This window comes from Anguilla rostrata, chromosome 18 (genome assembly GCF_018555375.3).
Source record: "Anguilla rostrata isolate EN2019 chromosome 18, ASM1855537v3, whole genome shotgun sequence".
Lineage (NCBI taxonomy): Eukaryota > Metazoa > Chordata > Actinopteri > Anguilliformes > Anguillidae > Anguilla > Anguilla rostrata.
This window is the reverse complement of record NC_057950.1, coordinates 28,832,322-28,851,422: the sequence shown is the minus strand read 5'-3', so window position 1 is coordinate 28,851,422 and position 19,101 is coordinate 28,832,322. Positions and strand designations below refer to the sequence as shown.

Genomic DNA, 19,101 nt, shown 5'->3' with positions numbered 1-19,101 from the left:
AAATATATAAGTAAGACTTCATGTACTCGTGACTTGTTTAATGGCTTTCCTGGCAGCCAATACGAGATTGAGACAGGAGGATCTTGCAGTGGGAGGGGAGTTCGGAAACCACTGATTTAGCGCTATTCTTTAAACATCTGCCAATGGCACGGATGCGTCAGATGCCTCGGTTGCAGGTGCGTTGTGAATTCGGCAGGAAAACTGCATGACACGCTCATAAATGAGATTTGCTACATTGGTCTAAATGTTATGCGCTTATAGGCTATTAAGTCCGCATTTTGATTTAAAGAAAATACAACTCTTGTGTGGCCCTTGTCATATCTATTTTTACAGACTTTTCTAGCGACATGCCGATATATTTTAGTATCTATCAGTTGTTACTTTAGTGGAATTCTGCGTAGCAATAAAATAATTCTTAGTATCTAGGCGGCGGGGATTGCATGCATTGTGACAAGCTCGCAAGGTAAATAATGATACAGCTGCTCAACTGTGCAGCGGACACTGGCGAAACTAAACCATGCTTACAAGGGACATGTCTTGGTAGATTGTTGTCAGTGAAACAATAATGTAAATGTAACGTAGGCCTACTTAAATATATTTTGCTATGTTGATCGATGAGAACTGCAGTACGCATTGCGCTTTCGCCAAATCTACGCGCTGCGCGATTTAATTATTTCACTGCCAGTTGCAACGGACAACACGGATGCGTAATTCGTGGAGCTATACTGGTAATTGATTTCGCTTGTTACTGTATTTCTTAGCAGGCAAGCGCAGTCCTTTTGCATTTCCACCATTCGGCACGCTACACAATACGAATATTGATTTACATGCATAATTATAATTGCCATTTCAAGCGGTATCGATGTGTCATTGGGTTGTAGCCTATATACATGTTCTGCTGACCATGTTAAGCTGTATGTCTAAACGTGTTTATTAGAATAATATCTTTAATTATGTCTTATTGTCATTGCCACTAAACCGTGTATATGAAATACATATTTGCAGGAATATGTGTTATACTTTATTGTTGAATTATAAATTACAACAGCTCACACGGGTAAGTGGGACAACGCTTTTATGGAAACGGCTCGGTGTTCTTCCAGTATGGAATTAAAAGCCTTTCTCTGGGATTCTGTGCGTTATGCCGCCCTCTGGTGTTGAAAAGTAGCACGTCACATTTTTATTTAATGTAAAAACACGACTACATCTGTACTGCATCTCCATTTTCCAGACAAAACCATGGGTTTGACAGGGAGCAAACGTTATGTAAAGTTGGATATGAAATGCATCAGCGATTTAGATTTTGCTCTTTGAGGAGAACCTGGCCTTTAAACACTATTTAAAAATAATAACCATTTAAAAGCAATACATCTTTAAAAAGTTCTCATACATGGTGAGGTTAATCCTACTCTCTTGGATTAAATAACCCTAACCCTAACACTTTCTGAACTAGTAAATATTTAGGACTGAGAGCAAAACAGTTTTCAAATCATTGATAGCATTTTCCTGCATTGATTTCTTTAATTTAATATACAAATAAAATGTAGTTAAAAGAAATCTCATTAATGATTTCCACAATTGGTATTTAGCCCAGTTTATCTGATCCGAGTGCCTTTTGCAAAAGTCGTGTCTAAGATTATTTTTAAGTTAAGCTAATCTTTTTGTGTTGTTGTAGGTAGAAATTGAAAAAAAAAACATTATACTTCGATTTGTTCTTCAATAAATGCGCATATATTAACTTAATTCTACTATGGCTAAGGTTAAAAAAAAAAAAAAAAAAAAAAAAAAACACAGGTGGCCAAATAGCCTACTTTTGGCCTGTACTGTATGTAGTAATCCATTCATTTCGTGATATTAGCTCTCAGAATGGCAGAGCAGCCATTGGCTCCATTGCGCCATCTTGTGGCATAAACTAGAATGGCAGTTTTCATTTGTTCAGAAGGGTTTAATGGTTTAAAAGAGAAAGAAAAGTGGTAACGTGCACCGGGAAATTATTGAAACATAAATAGCAAATACGCATATGCAAATACGCATATACGTCTTTGTATACCTTGAAACATTTTGGGAAAAGTTCAGAACAAATTAACTTTGATGCACAACACTGGCAGGTACGTTCTGTTTACAGCTCTGTGGAGCAACGGCAGTGTGTTGCCTGTAAGAAGAAGCAGGAACCGTTTCAAGGCTGACGTTTGTTAAAAACACCAGCGTCAGCAATGAAAAGAAGCAAAAACGTGAGATTCACAGGCCGCTGTATAATGAGCATGACTTTCATCCACATCGTGCTTTGTTCCCTGTGTATGGGATGTCCAGATGTTGAATGTTCAGAATCATAGATCATATTTGTAAAACTAAAAGAGCGACAGCTTTTCAGTTCACATCTCTTAGCAGGCCAGCTTTTGGTTCACATCTCTTAGCAGGCCAGCTTTTGGTTCACATCTCTTAGCAGGCCAGCTTTTGGTTCACATCTCTTAGCAGGCCAGCTTTTGGTTCACATCTCTTAGCAGGCCAGCTTTTGGTTCACATCTCTTAGCTGGCCAGCTTTTGGTTCACATCTCTTAGCTGGCCAGCTTTTGGTTCACATCTATTAGCTGGCCAGCTTTTCATACGTTTTCTTTCTGCCTTCTGTGCTTGGTCAAACACTCCCAAACAGACCCAGGCCCTGTTTCATGTACGTGAAGGGAGCCCTAACACTGCCTAACAGTGCCTAACACTGCATAACACTGCCTAACAGTGCCTAACAGTGATGCAGACATTGTATTGAGCTCCACTTCCTCGTACCGGTAAATTTTGATACATTGTTTGCGATGCTGAAAACATAGGCCTGAGAATAAACTTAATTTGTTCTTTTGCTCCATACATAAAATGCAACGCACAGTGCTTCACACTTGAGGGCAAGAATAAAAGCAAAATAAAACTAACAACCAGGATATAAGATTACACAATAAGTACATCAGTAAATGAGGAAATTAAAACAAGGAAGAGAAAAAAACTTTAAGAAATAAAACGAGAAATAGGCTAAAGCCAAATAAATTCAAATATAAGTAGCCTAAAGCCACAGTATAGCAGTATCGCCTAGCAATCAGTAAAGTGTACCTAGCATTCAAAAGGCATATCAGTGTGTTCACCAGATTTCCATTACCCCCGGGCAGAAGGCCACAGACTGCTTGGTGAGCCATTCCAGTCATGCCCATTGTTATACACAGACCCTTTCCTATCTTCAGTACGCTTCACTGAAAAGCTTGTGAATGGCAGATAAATAAGCTTGAAGACACCAGGTTAAAATGTGGTGCTTTCAAGCCAAATGTTGCGAGTACGTGAACACCTGTCATTTAACAAATGAACATCACTCAAAGCATGAGAAAATGAGAAATTAAATGCTCAATTATGAATGACTGCTGAAACAAGCTAGAAAAACTGACAAGAGATTTCTCATAAAGTAAGTCTAACTTGTCAAATGCATAGCAGGTCAGCTCTGTATTATAATGGAAAAAATTAAGTCTCTTTTGAACGAGACCAAACACCTGTTGACACAAATAAAAAATGTATTCCTGTTTTCAACAATACAGATACAGCCTGCCCAGTACTTAAAACCCTATTTTCAGGCAAAGACTGCCATATACGTGATCTAAATACTTCCCTGATACCAAATTCCTTTACAAGCTGTCCTCTAATCCAGAACTACTTAAAATGATTTATAAAGCAGTAAAACCTTTCAGTGACAGTAGACGGAACACCTGTTTATGGCAGGGACCTTAGTGTGTCTTTCATCTGCAAAGTTTTCTTTGATGTCTGTGGAAAGAGGAGCGAGAAGAAGAAAAAAAAACGCACACAAGCTGATTAGGCTAAAGAGCGCAGGCAGCATGGATGCTATTAAATATCGCAAGGACCCTGAACCACTGACTTAAAGTCCAGCGATAGCACCCTCCTCTCCTGAGCTGTGTTCTGAGGGGCACCCAGCAGTGCTGCGGGTGGCTGGATGCGTGTCATTCTTCCCTCCTCTGCCGCTGGGGGAGGGCGGGGCCGGGAGGCCTTGTGATTCGATAAGGTGGAATTCCTCAGGGTGCGGGACGGCCCTTATCTTCCACTCAAGGCCTCCTGCTACCCCCCCCCCCCCGCTCCTCCTCCGCACGACCAAAAATACGCCGTCCTTGTAGCCGTAAGGACCCCGCAATCTTCTCTGGACCTGCAAACCTGAAGACCATCCTGGACATGACCTCCCAATACTGCTGCTCGGCTGAGGACTGGATTCAGTAAGATGACTCACAAGCATTTTTAGACAATGGCCATTTTATAAGCTTGCACTCTTCTTCCTGGCCAGATGACCACTTCTGATTCACTTGGCCCCTGCTATTAACCTGCTAGCTTACCCATATAGGAAGCTTACCTAGGTACATTTACATGCAAACTCAGATTGGGTAATGTAACATTGTGTAATACTGCTAACTATTTGACTGACAAAAGTATATAGCAGAAAATAAATCACATCAGTTCCATGTGGTGCCTGAGTTTTGCACCTGCATGAAAACTTACAGGGTAATAAACTATGATGGGAGAAAAAATAACTACCCATTTTTTTGCCCATTCCTCCTGACAGAATTGGTGTAACTCAGGCAGGCTTGTGGGCCTCCTTGCACACAAACACAAACACACTTTTTCAGTTCGGTCCACATATTTTCTATGGGATTCAGGTCAGGGCTTTGTGGTGGCCACTCAAATACTTTCACTTTGTTGTCTTTAAGCCATTTTGCTCCAACTTTGGAGGTATGCTTAGGCTCATTGTCCTGCTGGAAGACCCACTTGCAACCAAGTTTTAACTTTCTAGCTGATGTTTTGAGGTGTTGCTTCAGTATTTCTAGATAATCCTCCTTCCTCATGATGCCATCTATTTTCTGAAGTCCACACCCCCACAACATGATGCTGCCACCCCATGCTTCACAGTTGGGTTTGTTATGGTTCCCTGCCCTTGTGCCCTAGTGGCTGCTTGTGGTGTTGCAATATTCTTTTTGATTGTCTTCCTAATAGGAAATTGGTGTCACCTGGAAGGGGTCCTACTTAAGGGGCCCTCTGGCTGATGCTCTCTCTCTCTCCATTCAGAGGACAACCTGCAGTCTGGCTACACTGCTCATTCATTTTCTTTTGTAGCGTTCTTTAATTTAAAATATTTTTGAATTACGACTATTTTGTGTGATCTCGTTTATGTTGCGACTGGCCAGGGGCTGATCGTAACAGGTTTGTTGTTATGTCTTGGGGTTCATTTGAACCTTTTGGACCAAAGTTCATTCAACCCCGGGAGTTAATTTGTGCCTCCTTCCTGAACGATGCACTGTTTGTGTGGTCCCAAGATTTTTACATTTGCATACATTTGTTTGTACAGATGCTCGTGGTACCTTCAGTTGTTTGGAAATCGCTCCTAAGGAAAAACCGGACTTGTGGAGGTCCACAATTTTGTTCTGAGGTCTTGGCTGAGTTGCTTGGATTTTCCCATGGTATCAAGGGCAAAAAGGCAGTGGCTCTAAAGGTAGGCCCTTAAATACAGCCACAGGTGCCAATTAACTCCCAATTAACTCCTAATTATCACAAATGGCCAATCAGAAGCTTTTAAAAAGTCATTACATCCATTTCTGGAATCTTCCAGACTGTTTAAAGAGACAGTCAACTTGGTGTATGTAAACGTTTGACCCACTGGAATCCTGATATAGTGAATTAAAGCTGAAATAAATCTGTCTCCAATTGCTTGTTTTAAAATGACCTCTGATGCAAACAAAGTAGATGCCCTAATAGACTTGCCAAAAGAAATGTATGGTAACATGAAATGTGCAGAGTTGTGAAAAACTGAGTTTGAATATCTTCAGCCTAGGTGTGTCAACTTTTGGCCTCAACAGTAAATACGGAGGAAATTGTGCAGCCATTTTTGTAGAAAATGTTGACATTTTAAAAAATTGGAATGTTTTTTTTTTTTCCCTTTTAATCTCTTATCATGTGGCACATGTAAATTGGCACAGAAACATGCATACGCCTAATGAGCATGAAGTAGAAACCTCAGCACAATAATCCCAAGGCTGTGTGTAAGGCCAGGCAGCTGCTTGTCCTTCATGCGGTTACTGATATTGAGTGGAGGCTTCTGACACACATCTACAGCACATTCATACCTAAAACGACCCCAAAGGCCATTCCCTGAAAAAAGACCTGTCTACCTTAAAGGGACAGTTTACCTTCCGGAGGTGAAATGTATTTCATGGGTGTTGTCAATATACCTTTAAAACTATATTTGTAAATATATACACAGACCACTTGAGAACATTTGCTTCCTTTGTGTTCAATGCCATTATTAATCCTGAAAGATACCATACATATAGCCTTGTATTCCTCACAATCTTAGGAAGTCTGAAGCAGTTGTTGACATCACTGACACCCTGACAACCCAAACATACCCTTTACCATCTTGATGTCTGAGGCGAGACGATTAAGAACAGAATTCTGTGTTTATTCTGATCACTGAATGAAAGTTCAGTTTTATTTACTTAAAACATTATTTGATACTACATTACAATATTAGACTGTGATATTACATTACTAATACATGCCAGCTAGTTCAGGTGGGAGAAATTCCAGATTAGCAGTTTAAAAATGATCTACTCTCCATACGTGGGTCATCCAAACACAACTGAATGGGTGCTGATGACAATGTCTAGAGCTTGCAGATGTGACACGCAGTAGGAAATGTAGTCCTCACTGAGCAACCGATAACACTGTTAAGACGATCAGATCTTTGTTTTTAAACTTTATTTTCTCCCCACTGAAATATGCAGTAAAAACGCTACATGCAAAATGAAAACATGCCAACTAGGCAAGAATGGAACCCATCACATTAACTTGTAACATGAGAAATATTGGGAAGAGGGCAGCATCTTACACCCAAAAGCTTTACAGAAAAATGAAATAACCCTAAAAGGCACCTTTCCACGCACCCCTTCGACATTCACCACAACTCTACAGATCTTCAGAGGGAGATGCAGTCACAGGAATTGTAAACAAACTCAAATTAAAAAAAAAATGTTATTCAATGTTGCCATGAATGATATCCAGAAAAAAAAAAAAACACAAAGGCAAAACCACAACAGGTTCAACCTGACATGAGCCACAGACAAGACAAGCGTAAATGACAATGGTGCAGATTTTAAAGAAGGCTAGTATTTCAGTGCATAATTAGTTAGTGTGCATTATTACTTAGGTTTACAGTCTACAGTATATCAGCTAAAACTGAACTATACCATTAGGTCCACAGCTATGGACTCTGGGTCATAGTTGGCTGGTGACACATCCTAGGAATGCACATTTGTCTCCAAGAAACACTTGTTCATGTGGGTACATCTGTGATCAGTTAAGCAGGTCATAAGTTACAGATTCCTCAAGTTTCTAAAATGTGTTGTAAACATCATGTAAAAAGTGAGTAAAAAATACTGAGTGCATTTTTCATTGTTGTTATACAGTATAACCCTAACTTCTGTGCAGCCTTCCAGGACAGTATGTCTGAGTATATATTTATATCATTACAGAGAGAAATCCACAAATTTCGTATCTCGCAAATGATCCTGTAATTCAAGGCCAAATACCCTACAGACCCTGACTCTCAAAAGCAGACAAATATATTGTACAGTTACACTAATATTAATAGTGTTAGTGCAATATCTGGGAATGGATCCCATAATTCCTCATTTTAAGGCACCCCTCATGTCATTTTACTTCAGGACATGTTTAAGCTGGTCTTGCAGGTTTTTGGAATGCTCAACACTGAAAATGAAAGAAAGGACAGGAAAGGGTTAAGGTCACTGCGACACCAAACTTCAGCTTAAAATCAGAATCAAGCCCCAGGAAGCAAAAGCTGTTTTTGCACTTACTTCTTCTGTATGGCTTCTTGCCTAGTTGACACAAAAGGAAAAAACAGAATGCAGTAGTGTTAATTATGAAGAAATGTTATTCACAACTTCATTCAAGCTATATCCATTCTTACCCACAAAATGGTGATATATGTGACCTCTTAACAATACTTAACAAAACAATACTGAGGATTTACTGATGTTGCAGTTGAGTGCTTATAAATTTAACAACACAGTGAAATACTTACTGGTATTGCAAGTGGGTGGTTATAATTGACATTTTTCTGAGGCTCTGGAAAAGTAGAAAGTAGCTGATCATTTTGAACTTAGGTTATTTGTTATTGAATCATTTGGTACATTTAAACATTATTGTTAAAGAAACAACAACAACAATACAACTGTTATGCATTGCATTTCAACAGAACAACTTATGCATCATTTTTAATAAATCCAATTCCTAGATATTCATTATATGCAAGTCAGACTAGAACGCACTGGGTCAGTAAATAATATAATTGCACGTTCATGTTCATGTTAGGCGAAGAAAGGTCGCCGAGGCCGTGGGCTTTGCTTACATCTTCTGAATGCAGTATGGCATCTTCCTGTATCACCATGTTCCGAGCTGCGTGCCCGAGGAGCTGGGAAGGCAAGGGGAACGGTTTGTAGCAACAGAACAGCTACAGAAGTGGCTAACGCCTGCACCTGAAACTACTACCTAACAAGCAAAAACTTTAGCAGTTAGGCTACCTCTGTGTATCGCAGTTAGCGTTGGCGAACTCGATTAGCTACTACACAAATGAACAATTCGTGTGATCAACAGAAATTTCTGGTCTTACATTTAACAGATTAATAATACACGTCTTAGCTTGCAAACGTTAGCATAACACAATTGAACTGCTAGTTAAGCACTTCCGTTACAACGAAAACAGAGCCCTCCAAGCTGGTAGGAGATGCTGCTACCCAGTCCACGAGCGATACTGTTTATAAAAAAAGTTGCTAACAGCCGTTATTTCTTAATTTGTACCTCTTGGCTGCGTGATCCTTTCAACACTTGGCGAGTGAGCGCAATCACATCTCCACTACAACAGCTCACTTTATCGGACAACAATCCTTTAACAGACTGCCCGAAACGCGGCTGCGGTTCCGCGGAAGCCATGATGAGTTCAACTACGGAATAGCAAGTGGGACATAAGTTGAATTTCGGAATTTCGGTAAAATCAATTTGAACGCATCGCAAGCTACATTTACTTTATTAAGAAAAGATTAGCATAAATTTTGCGTTTAGTTATAGCCTGAATAGTCTGAATTGGTCATGTTTAACTCACTTCAGTTAATAGATAAATACATATATGAATTCAGAGGGCATGCGGTGGGTAGCACTATCGCCTCACAGCAAGAAGGCCGTGGGTTCGAATCTCAGCTTGGGGCTTTTCTGTGTGTAGTTTGCATGTTCTCCCCGTGTATGTGTGATTTTCCTCTGGCTACTCTGGTTTCCTACCACAGTCCAAAGACATGCAGGTAGGCTAATTGGAGACTCTAAAATTGCCCATAGGTATGAGTGTGTGAGTAAATGGTGTGAGTGCCCTGCAATAGATTGGCGGCCTATCGAGGATGTATTCCTGCCTCGCGCCCAATGCACACTGGGATAATCTCCAGCACCCCCTGTGACCTTGCTCATGTAAGCGGGTATAGGTAATGGATGGATGGATATATGAATTCAAACCATTTTGAATTCATATATCCCATTTGATCCAATCCACCTGACACACCTGATGACAGTCTTTCTACCAGCTCAAGCTTATTAAACACAAGTTTAGTATTGCGTGTCACTTGTGTGGTATTATTACAATTCACTTCAGGAATCACAGTACAGGCCAAAAGTATTAGGTCTGTAGTTTAGGTAGAGAAGAATACAATTAATATATGCACATTTATTGAATAACAAACCAAAATATTTTTTTTTTCAATTTTTACCTAAAATAACACAATAAGATGACTTTTACTTAAAAATCATCTTAGAAATGACTTTCCTCAAAATAGCCTCTTTTGGCTTTACTTACAATTAAATGAACTATTGGAAGTATATCCAATCATTTTGCAAAGTGGGAGGTGATGGGGGGTGGGAGGGAGATGGAGGAATAATTAAATTGAGTGAATTCTTACTTGCCATCATTAACACCGAAACAAAACGACTGGTAAAAGGCAGAGACACATCCTTTCAGAACAGCAGATATAGTTGCCATTTTCACTGTAGTCAGGGGAACTGGTTTGTCTCTAGCTGCACTGAGTTCTTCCTGTGGTTGTGCTGCAATGATACAATGGTTTCTTTTGCTAGATGCCATAAGATTTGTCTTCTGCCTCTTGATATTCCTGGTCTTCTCTTGCTAACATTACTGCCCACCAGCTGGACCCTTCTGAGTGTGTACTGAACACTGCACTGGAAATTGTAAGCCTCTTTGCAATTTTTCGTGGGGAATAACCACCACAACATGTTTACTGGGCCCTGCACATCTAAGCCTAATATTTTCTTCTATGCCAAATTCCTTGCAGCTTTAGTGCCTATTTTACATACACTACAGGCCAATAGTATTAGGCGACCTTTGGTTTAAAAAAAAAACAAAGGTAGATACGATTTGTCAATTGAACTACTCCTCCACCTCCCTCCCACCCCATTTGCAAAATGATTGGACAGACTTCCAACAATTTATTTCATTGTAATTAAAGCCAAAGGAGGCTATTCTGAGGAAAGTCATGTCTAAGAGAATTTTAAATAAAACGCATCTTTTTGTGTTATTGTAAGTAGAAATAAAAAAAAGTTTATAGCCTACTTTGGTTATTTATCCAATTAATGTGCATATATTAACTTAATTCTTCTCTACCTCTACCTTTTTTTAAAAACACACACAGATGGCCACACAATTTTGGCCTGTACTGTAAGTTTTTACACATGGAAAATGTTCACATTTTCTTTACAATCACTACCTGCACTATGTTTGAGTTTTATAATTTAACCGCTGCACACTGGCCATATCCCTGGCTCTTAGGGGAGTTCATGTGCCCCACAGCTCCATAAAATATTGGTATCTTGAATTATTGCAGAAATATGTGTTGTTATCCATCATGGAAGAATATAACTAAAGCACTACGACTAATTTCTACAGTATTTCTGTATTACATTTTTTTCTAAATGAAATTCTTTATTTACATTGACATCAGCTATTTAAGATATCTCAGGACAAAATATTTCGGGTCAAGGCAATGGCATTGAAGGACGCATATAAAAGCCTTGCATCTCCGTACGTGTGGGATGAACTGCAGAGAGCCCCTTGGTCGTCATAACAGATGAATGACAGTTACCGCTGCCGGTTGCCTTAAGATTGCTAAAGCCGCTGGCGATGGAGTGGATTTTTTGTTCGTTTGTACTTTTCGTGGTCGCGCTCACCGCGCTGCTAATAAAAGTGCGAATCCAGAAGGCTCTGAAGGATACGCGACCCCCAAGCCTTCCCTCGTTCCCCATCATTGGGAGTATTCTTAGTTTGAGAAGCGAGCACCCGCCGCACGTGCTGTTTCAGGAGCTGCAGAAGAAGTACGGTGAAACGTATTCGCTAAGGATGGGCTCCCACGACGTGATCATCGTCAACAGCCACCAACATGCGAAGGAAGTGCTCCTGAAAAGAGGCAAAACCTTTGCAGGGAGACCGAGAACCGTGAGTTGAACTATTTGTTTATTTAATTAGTCACGTCACTATTTCTAACAGTCTAAAATGTGATGTGTTGTGCCAGGGCATGCAATTAAGAAATTATATATGATTAAATAAAATAATCTTATATGTTCCAACTTGTCTCGGGGTGGCAGGTTTATTTTTAACCCTTTGAAGAGTAGGTTTAAAGATAAAATAATTCTAAGTCAGTGTCTAGAACTTCATTGCTTTCAGTGATCAGTATTGATTATTAGACTGGCTAGAAAGCTCATTTAAGAACATTCTAACCACATATTTGTGATCTTACACCTGAAAGGGTTAAATGGGGGATTGTAAACGGGAACGAAAAGTAACATAACTTTTGCTGTGAGTTCTGGATATTAATGGCATTATAACATAACACATTGTCATCTATGTGCTGTGCTGATTTTATTTATTTTATTATTTTATTTTATTTTTATTTTTTATCATATTTTACTGTATTTTATTACTGTTATTTTATTATTTACTATGTTAGTTGCTGTTGTTATATTCTATGATCTTTTATTACACCTATTGTGTTTTAATTGTGTTTGTAATCTCGGCTACATTGAAAATGAGGGCCTGGCCCTCAATTGTACCTCCGAGAATTTAAATAAAGGTTCTGATCTACTCTTTTGAAGGTCACGACAGACATTCTGACGAGGGATGGGAAGGATATTGCATTCGCAGATTACAGTGCCACATGGAGGTTCCACAGAAAAATGGTGCATGGAGCTCTGTGTATGTTCGGAGAGGGGTCAGCATCCATCGAACAGATAAGTAAGTGCCCAGTTTCCCTAGTTTGCTTCACAACTTCCTCATTGTTGGATGGGAAGGTGTGTAACCAATTACAAATGAATTTGCACTGCTAACCGAGAATTGTAAATGTTTTTTTTTTAAGTGAAAGAGCAAGCCAACAGTTTAAAAACCAACTGAAAATAATCTTCTGTTGGTCTGAAGTGACAAGTGAACGTTCAGATGCAGGATGTCATTTATAATCAGCATAACTGACATCTATTCATGAGTTTGGTTGCAATTTGAATTACACAATAAAAGTCAACGGTTCCAATCGAATTTGTGACTATCAAAGATCATGGCCACTGTAAACCAATGAATGTGTCAACATTTTTTGATAAAATTTAAATGACCAGAAGTTATTGACCCACAATGAATATTCTTCGCATATACTTTTGAGATAACGTGAAAACATGCTCTCTCTCCCTCCTTCCCTTGTTCATTTGCTCCCCTCCCCTCCCCTCGGGGGCTCAGTCTGCAGGGAGGCCAGCTCCATGTGTCAGGCCCTAGTGGAGCTGCAGAGTACTGCGGTCGACCTGGCTCCAGAGCTGACCCGCGCTGTCACCAACGTGATCTGCGCACTCTGCTTCAGCTCCTCCTACCAGCGCGGGGACTGCGAGTTTGAAGCCATGCTGCAGTACAGCCAGGGCATAGTGGACACCGTGGCCAAGGACAGCCTGGTGGACATCTTCCCCTGGCTGCAGGTACGACGAGCATTCCGACAGAAATAACTTCAGTTTGCTACCGGAAAGGCATCATATACTGTATCTATTAATTTATTTATTAATATCCGCATCCAGGGTGACTTGCAAAGCATTTGAATAGTGGATAAGTAATTGGCATCAAAACGACTATCAATTATTTTCATATCAAAATTAACTATATTCTCTGCCATGAACATTCTCCTACATAGGTTGTAAAGATACACTTGGCGGGTTGTTTTTTTGTGATAGGTTTTAATGAAGAAAGGTTGCTCGTGTGCATTTTTGCCAGTTATTCACGCCACATAACAATAAGCCAGAAGACACTCTTTGTGAGTGACTTGCGGTGAAAGGGAATGTAAATGCTACGCTTGAGATATGTGAGCACCTATCTCAGTGTTTACTCCATCTTACCTTCTGTCTAGATATTCCCCAACAAAGATCTAAAAATCCTGAAGCAGTGTGTGACTGTTCGAGACAGCCTGCTGCAGAAAAAGTATGACGAGCACAAGGTAAGAATTGTAATCAATATTTTATCTGACAAAATTAAATATTTATAAAGGTATATAGGTATTCTTCAAGGACCAGAGATTACATGCAGCTTTTTTTCTTTCAGAGGAGGGGTGTAACTGAAAATTGTATTTCTGCTAAAAAATATTGTGATTACAATATTTATAAATTTAACACTCCTTGCTCAGTGTAAATGTGTCTGTAAAAGTGTAAAAGTGTCTGTAAATGTAATTAGTTATGACTTTAAAATGAACATTTTCTGGACATTCTGTAGTTAGTAAGAGGAGGACCAGGATGGCACTATAAGCATATTGCCACTGCAGCGCATTACATTTTTCAGCTTCTTGGGTTTAAACAATTTTCCATTTTATTTTCAGATTTGTTGTTTTTTGATTTGTTATTTTGTTTTCTGATTGTTTATTTTGTGCTATTATCTGTCATTTAGTTTTTTTATTTTTCATGTTCATATTTGCTGGTTAGATCTGCGCTTTTGCAGTGCCCGTGCCTTTTACGGTGGTGTTCCGCGCCTCTCTGTCCCCCCCTGCAGGCAGAGTACAGCGATGACACGCAGCGGGACCTGCTGGACGCGCTGATCAGAGCCAAGCGCAGCGCGGAGAACAACAACACCAGCGCGACGCCGAGCCTGGGCCTGACCGACGACCACCTGCTGATGACCGTGGGGGACATCTTCGGGGCCGGCGTGGAGACCACCACCACCGTGCTCAAATGGGCCGTCGCCCTGCTCATCCACCACCCCCAGGTCAGCTCCGGGTTCACACAGGCTCTCAGCCAGTCATGCCTAGACATGTACCGCACGGTCTAGTGAGTCAGGCTGGGGTTTCAGCTGTTCCCTTTCAATCTTTAACCAATGATGTAGTTGTTTCTGAGAAGTAATCACTTTCATACATTGCATATTTATTTCATGACTTTGTTTTCGGTTGCCTCACAGAAGCAAGCAGCAGTGCTGGCCAACATTTCCCACACCATGAAAAACTTACCCCTATTTTGCCATTAGGATTTATGTCCTGCGTTAATGTTTCAGCATTGGTTGGATAAAGTACTCAAATGATTCACCCAGAGGGTTTCAGCATTGGCTGGATAAAGTACTCATGATTCACCCAAAGCGTTTCAGCATTGGCTTGGCAAAGTACTCAAATGATTCACCCAAAGGGTTTCATCATTGGCTGGATAAAGTACTCAAATGATTCACCCAAAGGGTTTCAGCATTGGCTGGATAAAGTACTCAAATGATTCACCCAAAGGGTTTCAGCATTGGCTGGATAAAGTACTCAAATGATTCACCCAAAGGGTTTCAGCATTGGCTGGATAAAGTACTCAAATGATTCACCCAGAGGCTTTCAGCATTGGCTGGATAAAGTACTCAAATGATTCACCCAGAGGCTTTCAGCATTGACTACTGAGGAATAGAAAGAGTTGTTTCCGGCGTGTGGGGTTGTTTAGGACATGCTGAGCTGAAGTGCTGGATTCGCTGATTTTACAGGTGCAGAAGAAGATCCAGGAAGAGCTGGACAGTAAAATCGGGATGAACAGACACCCAAAATTAAGCGACAGAGGCAACCTGCCGTATCTTGAGGCCACCATCAGGGAGGTGCTGAGAATCCGGCCGGTGTCGCCCCTCCTCATACCCCACGTGGCCCTCGCTGACTCCAGGTATTACTCCATGTGTTACTTACTACTGCTACTACTACAATTACTACTGCTTCTACTACAATTACTACTGCTACTACTACAATTACTACTGTTACTACTACAATTACTACTGCTTCTACTACAATTACTACTGCTACTACTACAGTTACTGTTCTACTACAATTACTACTGCTACTACTACAATTACTACTGCTTCTACTACAATTACTACTGCTACTACTACAATTACTACTGCTACTACTACAATTACTACTGCTACTACTACAATTACTACTGCTTCTACTACAATTACTACTGCTTCTACTACAATTACTACTGCTTCTACTACAATTACTACTGCTACTACTACAATTACTACTGCTTCTACTACAATTACTACTGCTTCTACTACAGTTACTGCTGCTACTACTAATGCTGCTACTACTACAATTACTACAGCTACTACTACAATTACTGCTACTACTGCTGCTACTGCTACTACTACTTATGCTATTGCTACTACTGCTGCTACTGCTGTTACTGCTACTGCTACTACTACTTCTGCTACTGCTACTACTACTACTATGGCTACTACTGCTGTTACTGCTACTACTACAACTACTACTATTGCTGTTACTGCTGCTACTACTGCTACAATTATTGCTACTACTCAATTACTACTGCTGCCACTACTAATAATAATAATGTACTTATAAATACTAATAATGGATGTTATATAGTCTTACAACTAACAATTGTTTATCTTTTAGCATTGGGGAGTACACAGTTGGAAAAGGGGCCAGAGTCATCATTAATCTATGGTCCCTGCATCATGACGAGAAAGAGTGGAAGAACCCGGAGATCTTTGATCCCAGTAAGAAACGCTAGCGCAGTAGAACACAATACAGACGCCATTTCAGACAGTGTGCGTGATGTGGGACACGCCGTGGCTTCGGTGTTAACAGACCCCTCTTTGCCCCCCTCTCTCTGGGACAGCCCGCTTTCTGGACGAGGAGGGCAGCAACCTGTGCTGTCCCTCGGAGAGTTACCTACCGTTCGGGGCTGGAATCAGGGTGTGTCTCGGGGAGTCCCTGGCGAAGATGGAGCTGTTCCTCTTCCTCGCCTGGATCCTGCAGCGCTTCACATTGGAGGTTCCCCCGGGCCAGACCCTGCCGGACCTGGAGGGCAAATTTGGGGTGGTCCTGCAGCCGCAGAAGTACAAAGTCTGCGCACAGCTCAGGCCATGCTGGGCAGAGAACCAAACTGATGGCTAACTCCACAACAAGCAGGGCCAAAGAGTCCAACCCACTTATGACATCACAATAGGTTGGGCCATATAAAACCCAATCTGTTGCTGACATCACAACCCACTGCTTACATCACAATAAGTTGGGCAATGTAAAACCCAACCTGCAGCTGACATCACACAGGGCAGGGCCAAAGAACCCAATCCTCTGCTTACATCACAATGGGTTGGGTCAAAAAGACCCAACCTACTGCTAACTATCCTGGGCATGTAAGTGGGCAGTCATGCCACAGGGCTACAATACCAGCCATTGTAGCAATAATATGTATATACATATATATCATTTTTGTCTTCTTTGGACAGAACAGGGATGTTGTTCTTGCACTAAGAACATATCCCTGTTGGAATTTTTCACAAAGTATGATGTAATTTTTAAAATTCTTTTTATAATTTTCAAATGATAAACAGATGGGAGATGGTTTTGCTCCAGGAGAATAGAAGAAAAGATCTGTGACATTCAGTTCAATGCCTTTTTTTATTTATCTTGCAGTTATTAATTTGTCATTCAGTTGACACAGGAGCTGTGTTCAAGGATCACTAATGAAACATACTTTGGAAAAGACTTGGTGTGCTGCGTGATGTCATTCTCATTACATTAGTGAAGCTGAATGTCCACATCTGTCCTTCCATTGACAAGGGCTTTGCTTCTGTTAAATGACCACTTCTGTATGCAGGACCCTGACTTACCTTTGGCTGTAGGAAGAGATTAGATAAGAAATCAAATATTTGGCCGTGACAGTGTAACATATTGTAAGCGCACACACACACCTGCACACACCTAAGTACCCACACACGGACACATACACACAATTATTTTAAAATATGATCAGATTGTTAAAATTCTTTCAAATGAATAGGGAACAACTGGTGGCAGATGTAAAGTTGAAGAGTGCATACTGAAGGAAACCTATTCTGGATTTGCTGGAAGGTTCTGGAAGATTACAGATGAAAGGTCAAAGGTCAAGTTAGGCTGCCTGGTTCATGTACATTCCTATGATGTAATCTGTCAATAATTGATTACAGCTGTCCCATTCTCCCCTTTGCTCGCACTGCAAAATAACAAGCTCGCCATTCAACTGAAATTCTACTCCACCCATCAGTCCAACAGCTAAAAATAAATGGTGTCATTTACCGTACACAGAACTACACGGAAACATAATAGACACAATAAACACAGTATTACTCAATGTTTTTTTATATTCAACATTCACTATTTATTATTCATTTGGCTGATGCTCTTTACAAAATGACGATAGTTAATTGCCTTTATACAAAGTAAAAAACTAGAAGTGCCTGAAATAAGCACACAACTGCATAAGGAGAAGAAATGGCTACTGGTGCCATTAAGACATTAAAGCAGATTTTAATCCAATGTTTCAACAGATCAGAAAGTGCAACACCACCTTGTTCAGGTAAACTATACTTAATCCAAAAAAAAACATTTAAATGAACAGTCCACAAGACTTCTTTTTGGTCACGAAACATGAAGATATTTCATGTTTAGACTAAAATGATTTTTGGCTCAACATGAAAAACAGGATTTAAAATAAGCAATTGCCAAAACAAAGAACAATAACTGCTCTGTTGCTCTTTGGAGATTCACTTTTAATCTAGTATACTTCAGACATATACATGAGTGTGACATTGTTAGGTTCTCAAATGACAATTTAGGCATTTGGTTTATACAAGACGAGGGCTGCTACAGCACTGCTACAAGCCATCAAAAATGAATTAAAAAAAAATAAACTACTGGTCCAGATATGAAACGCACCAGAAGGTATGCAGTGGTCTAAGGCCGTGTCTTTCTTCTGAAGAGATAAAGCGCATAAAATAAAACGTCTACTGATTTATACATCTTTCCAGGATTTAAATCGCAATCACTTGAAAGTAAAACTGCATAGATACAAAAAAAAAAAGTTAAATAATATTCTGTTTGAATTTACGGGCGCACGCTGAACATCAGACACAAACGCCCGCTGTGTGAAAGTACTGCATTTATCAGTGCATCGGCACATCGGCACATTGGCGCATTCAACATAGAAAAGGACTGGCTCGCATGATCGCTGTGGATTCATGCAACGCAAAGGCAACGCGAGAGTTCAACGAACAACATGTGCAGCAGATAGAAACCAGTGCAGTAGTGTTCATAAAAACAGCTTTGGCTAATGCTCCAATGATTGGGGGGGTTGTACAGATTTCAACATTCAATACACTCCTGTTCATCGGTACTAACCTCACTATAGCTTAGGAATTCCGTAGAACGCACAGTACAGGGCTAAAAGGTGACATCGGAAATGTACATTTTTTCAGTATCGTCAACATAACCTACGAAAAGGCCAAAACTGATAATGTCTCAACAAACTCTCAACAAATTTCTGTTGTCCATCTAGTCAACGCCAACATACCAGAGGTCACAGAAACACTGTTCTCCAAAAAAAAGTATTAAAACAAGTCAGCATATGCCGTGGTCAGCATAATTCACCACAATACGAAGAACCCGGCCTTTGCACTTCTTACAGAAAGTGACAATTTCTTTTTTT

The 19,101-nt window shown here is 40.3% G+C and overlaps 2 protein-coding genes and 1 long non-coding RNA gene across 3 annotated transcripts; 2 read left to right on the top strand and 1 right to left on the bottom strand.

Annotated features, from left to right (window-relative positions):
• Positions 1-20: 20 nt before the first annotated feature.
• LOC135245091 (uncharacterized) lies at positions 21-5,175 on the top strand. The gene is made up of 2 exons (XR_010327147.1): positions 21-4,250; positions 4,848-5,175. It is a non-coding gene; the product is annotated as an uncharacterized LOC135245091 (long non-coding RNA).
• A 1,591-nt stretch (positions 5,176-6,766) lies between these two features.
• Positions 6,767-9,059, bottom strand: borcs7 (BLOC-1 related complex subunit 7). Its single transcript, XM_064317913.1, has 5 exons — positions 8,902-9,059; positions 8,453-8,515; positions 8,126-8,169; positions 7,899-7,919; positions 6,767-7,791 (listed from the first exon to the last, which is right to left on the bottom strand). The coding sequence occupies exons 1-5, from the start codon at positions 9,031-9,033 to the stop codon at positions 7,740-7,742; spliced, it is 312 nt and encodes a 103-aa protein (XP_064173983.1). The 5' UTR covers positions 9,034-9,059; the 3' UTR covers positions 6,767-7,739.
• A 2,114-nt stretch (positions 9,060-11,173) lies between these two features.
• On the top strand, positions 11,174-17,123 carry LOC135245089 (steroid 17-alpha-hydroxylase/17,20 lyase). Its single transcript, XM_064317912.1, has 8 exons — positions 11,174-11,584; positions 12,241-12,379; positions 12,869-13,098; positions 13,521-13,607; positions 14,153-14,365; positions 15,107-15,276; positions 16,026-16,129; positions 16,252-17,123. Exons 1-8 carry the CDS (start codon positions 11,273-11,275, stop codon positions 16,527-16,529), a joined length of 1,533 nt encoding a protein of 510 aa, XP_064173982.1. The 5' UTR covers positions 11,174-11,272; the 3' UTR covers positions 16,530-17,123.
• Positions 17,124-19,101: the final 1,978 nt, after the last annotated feature.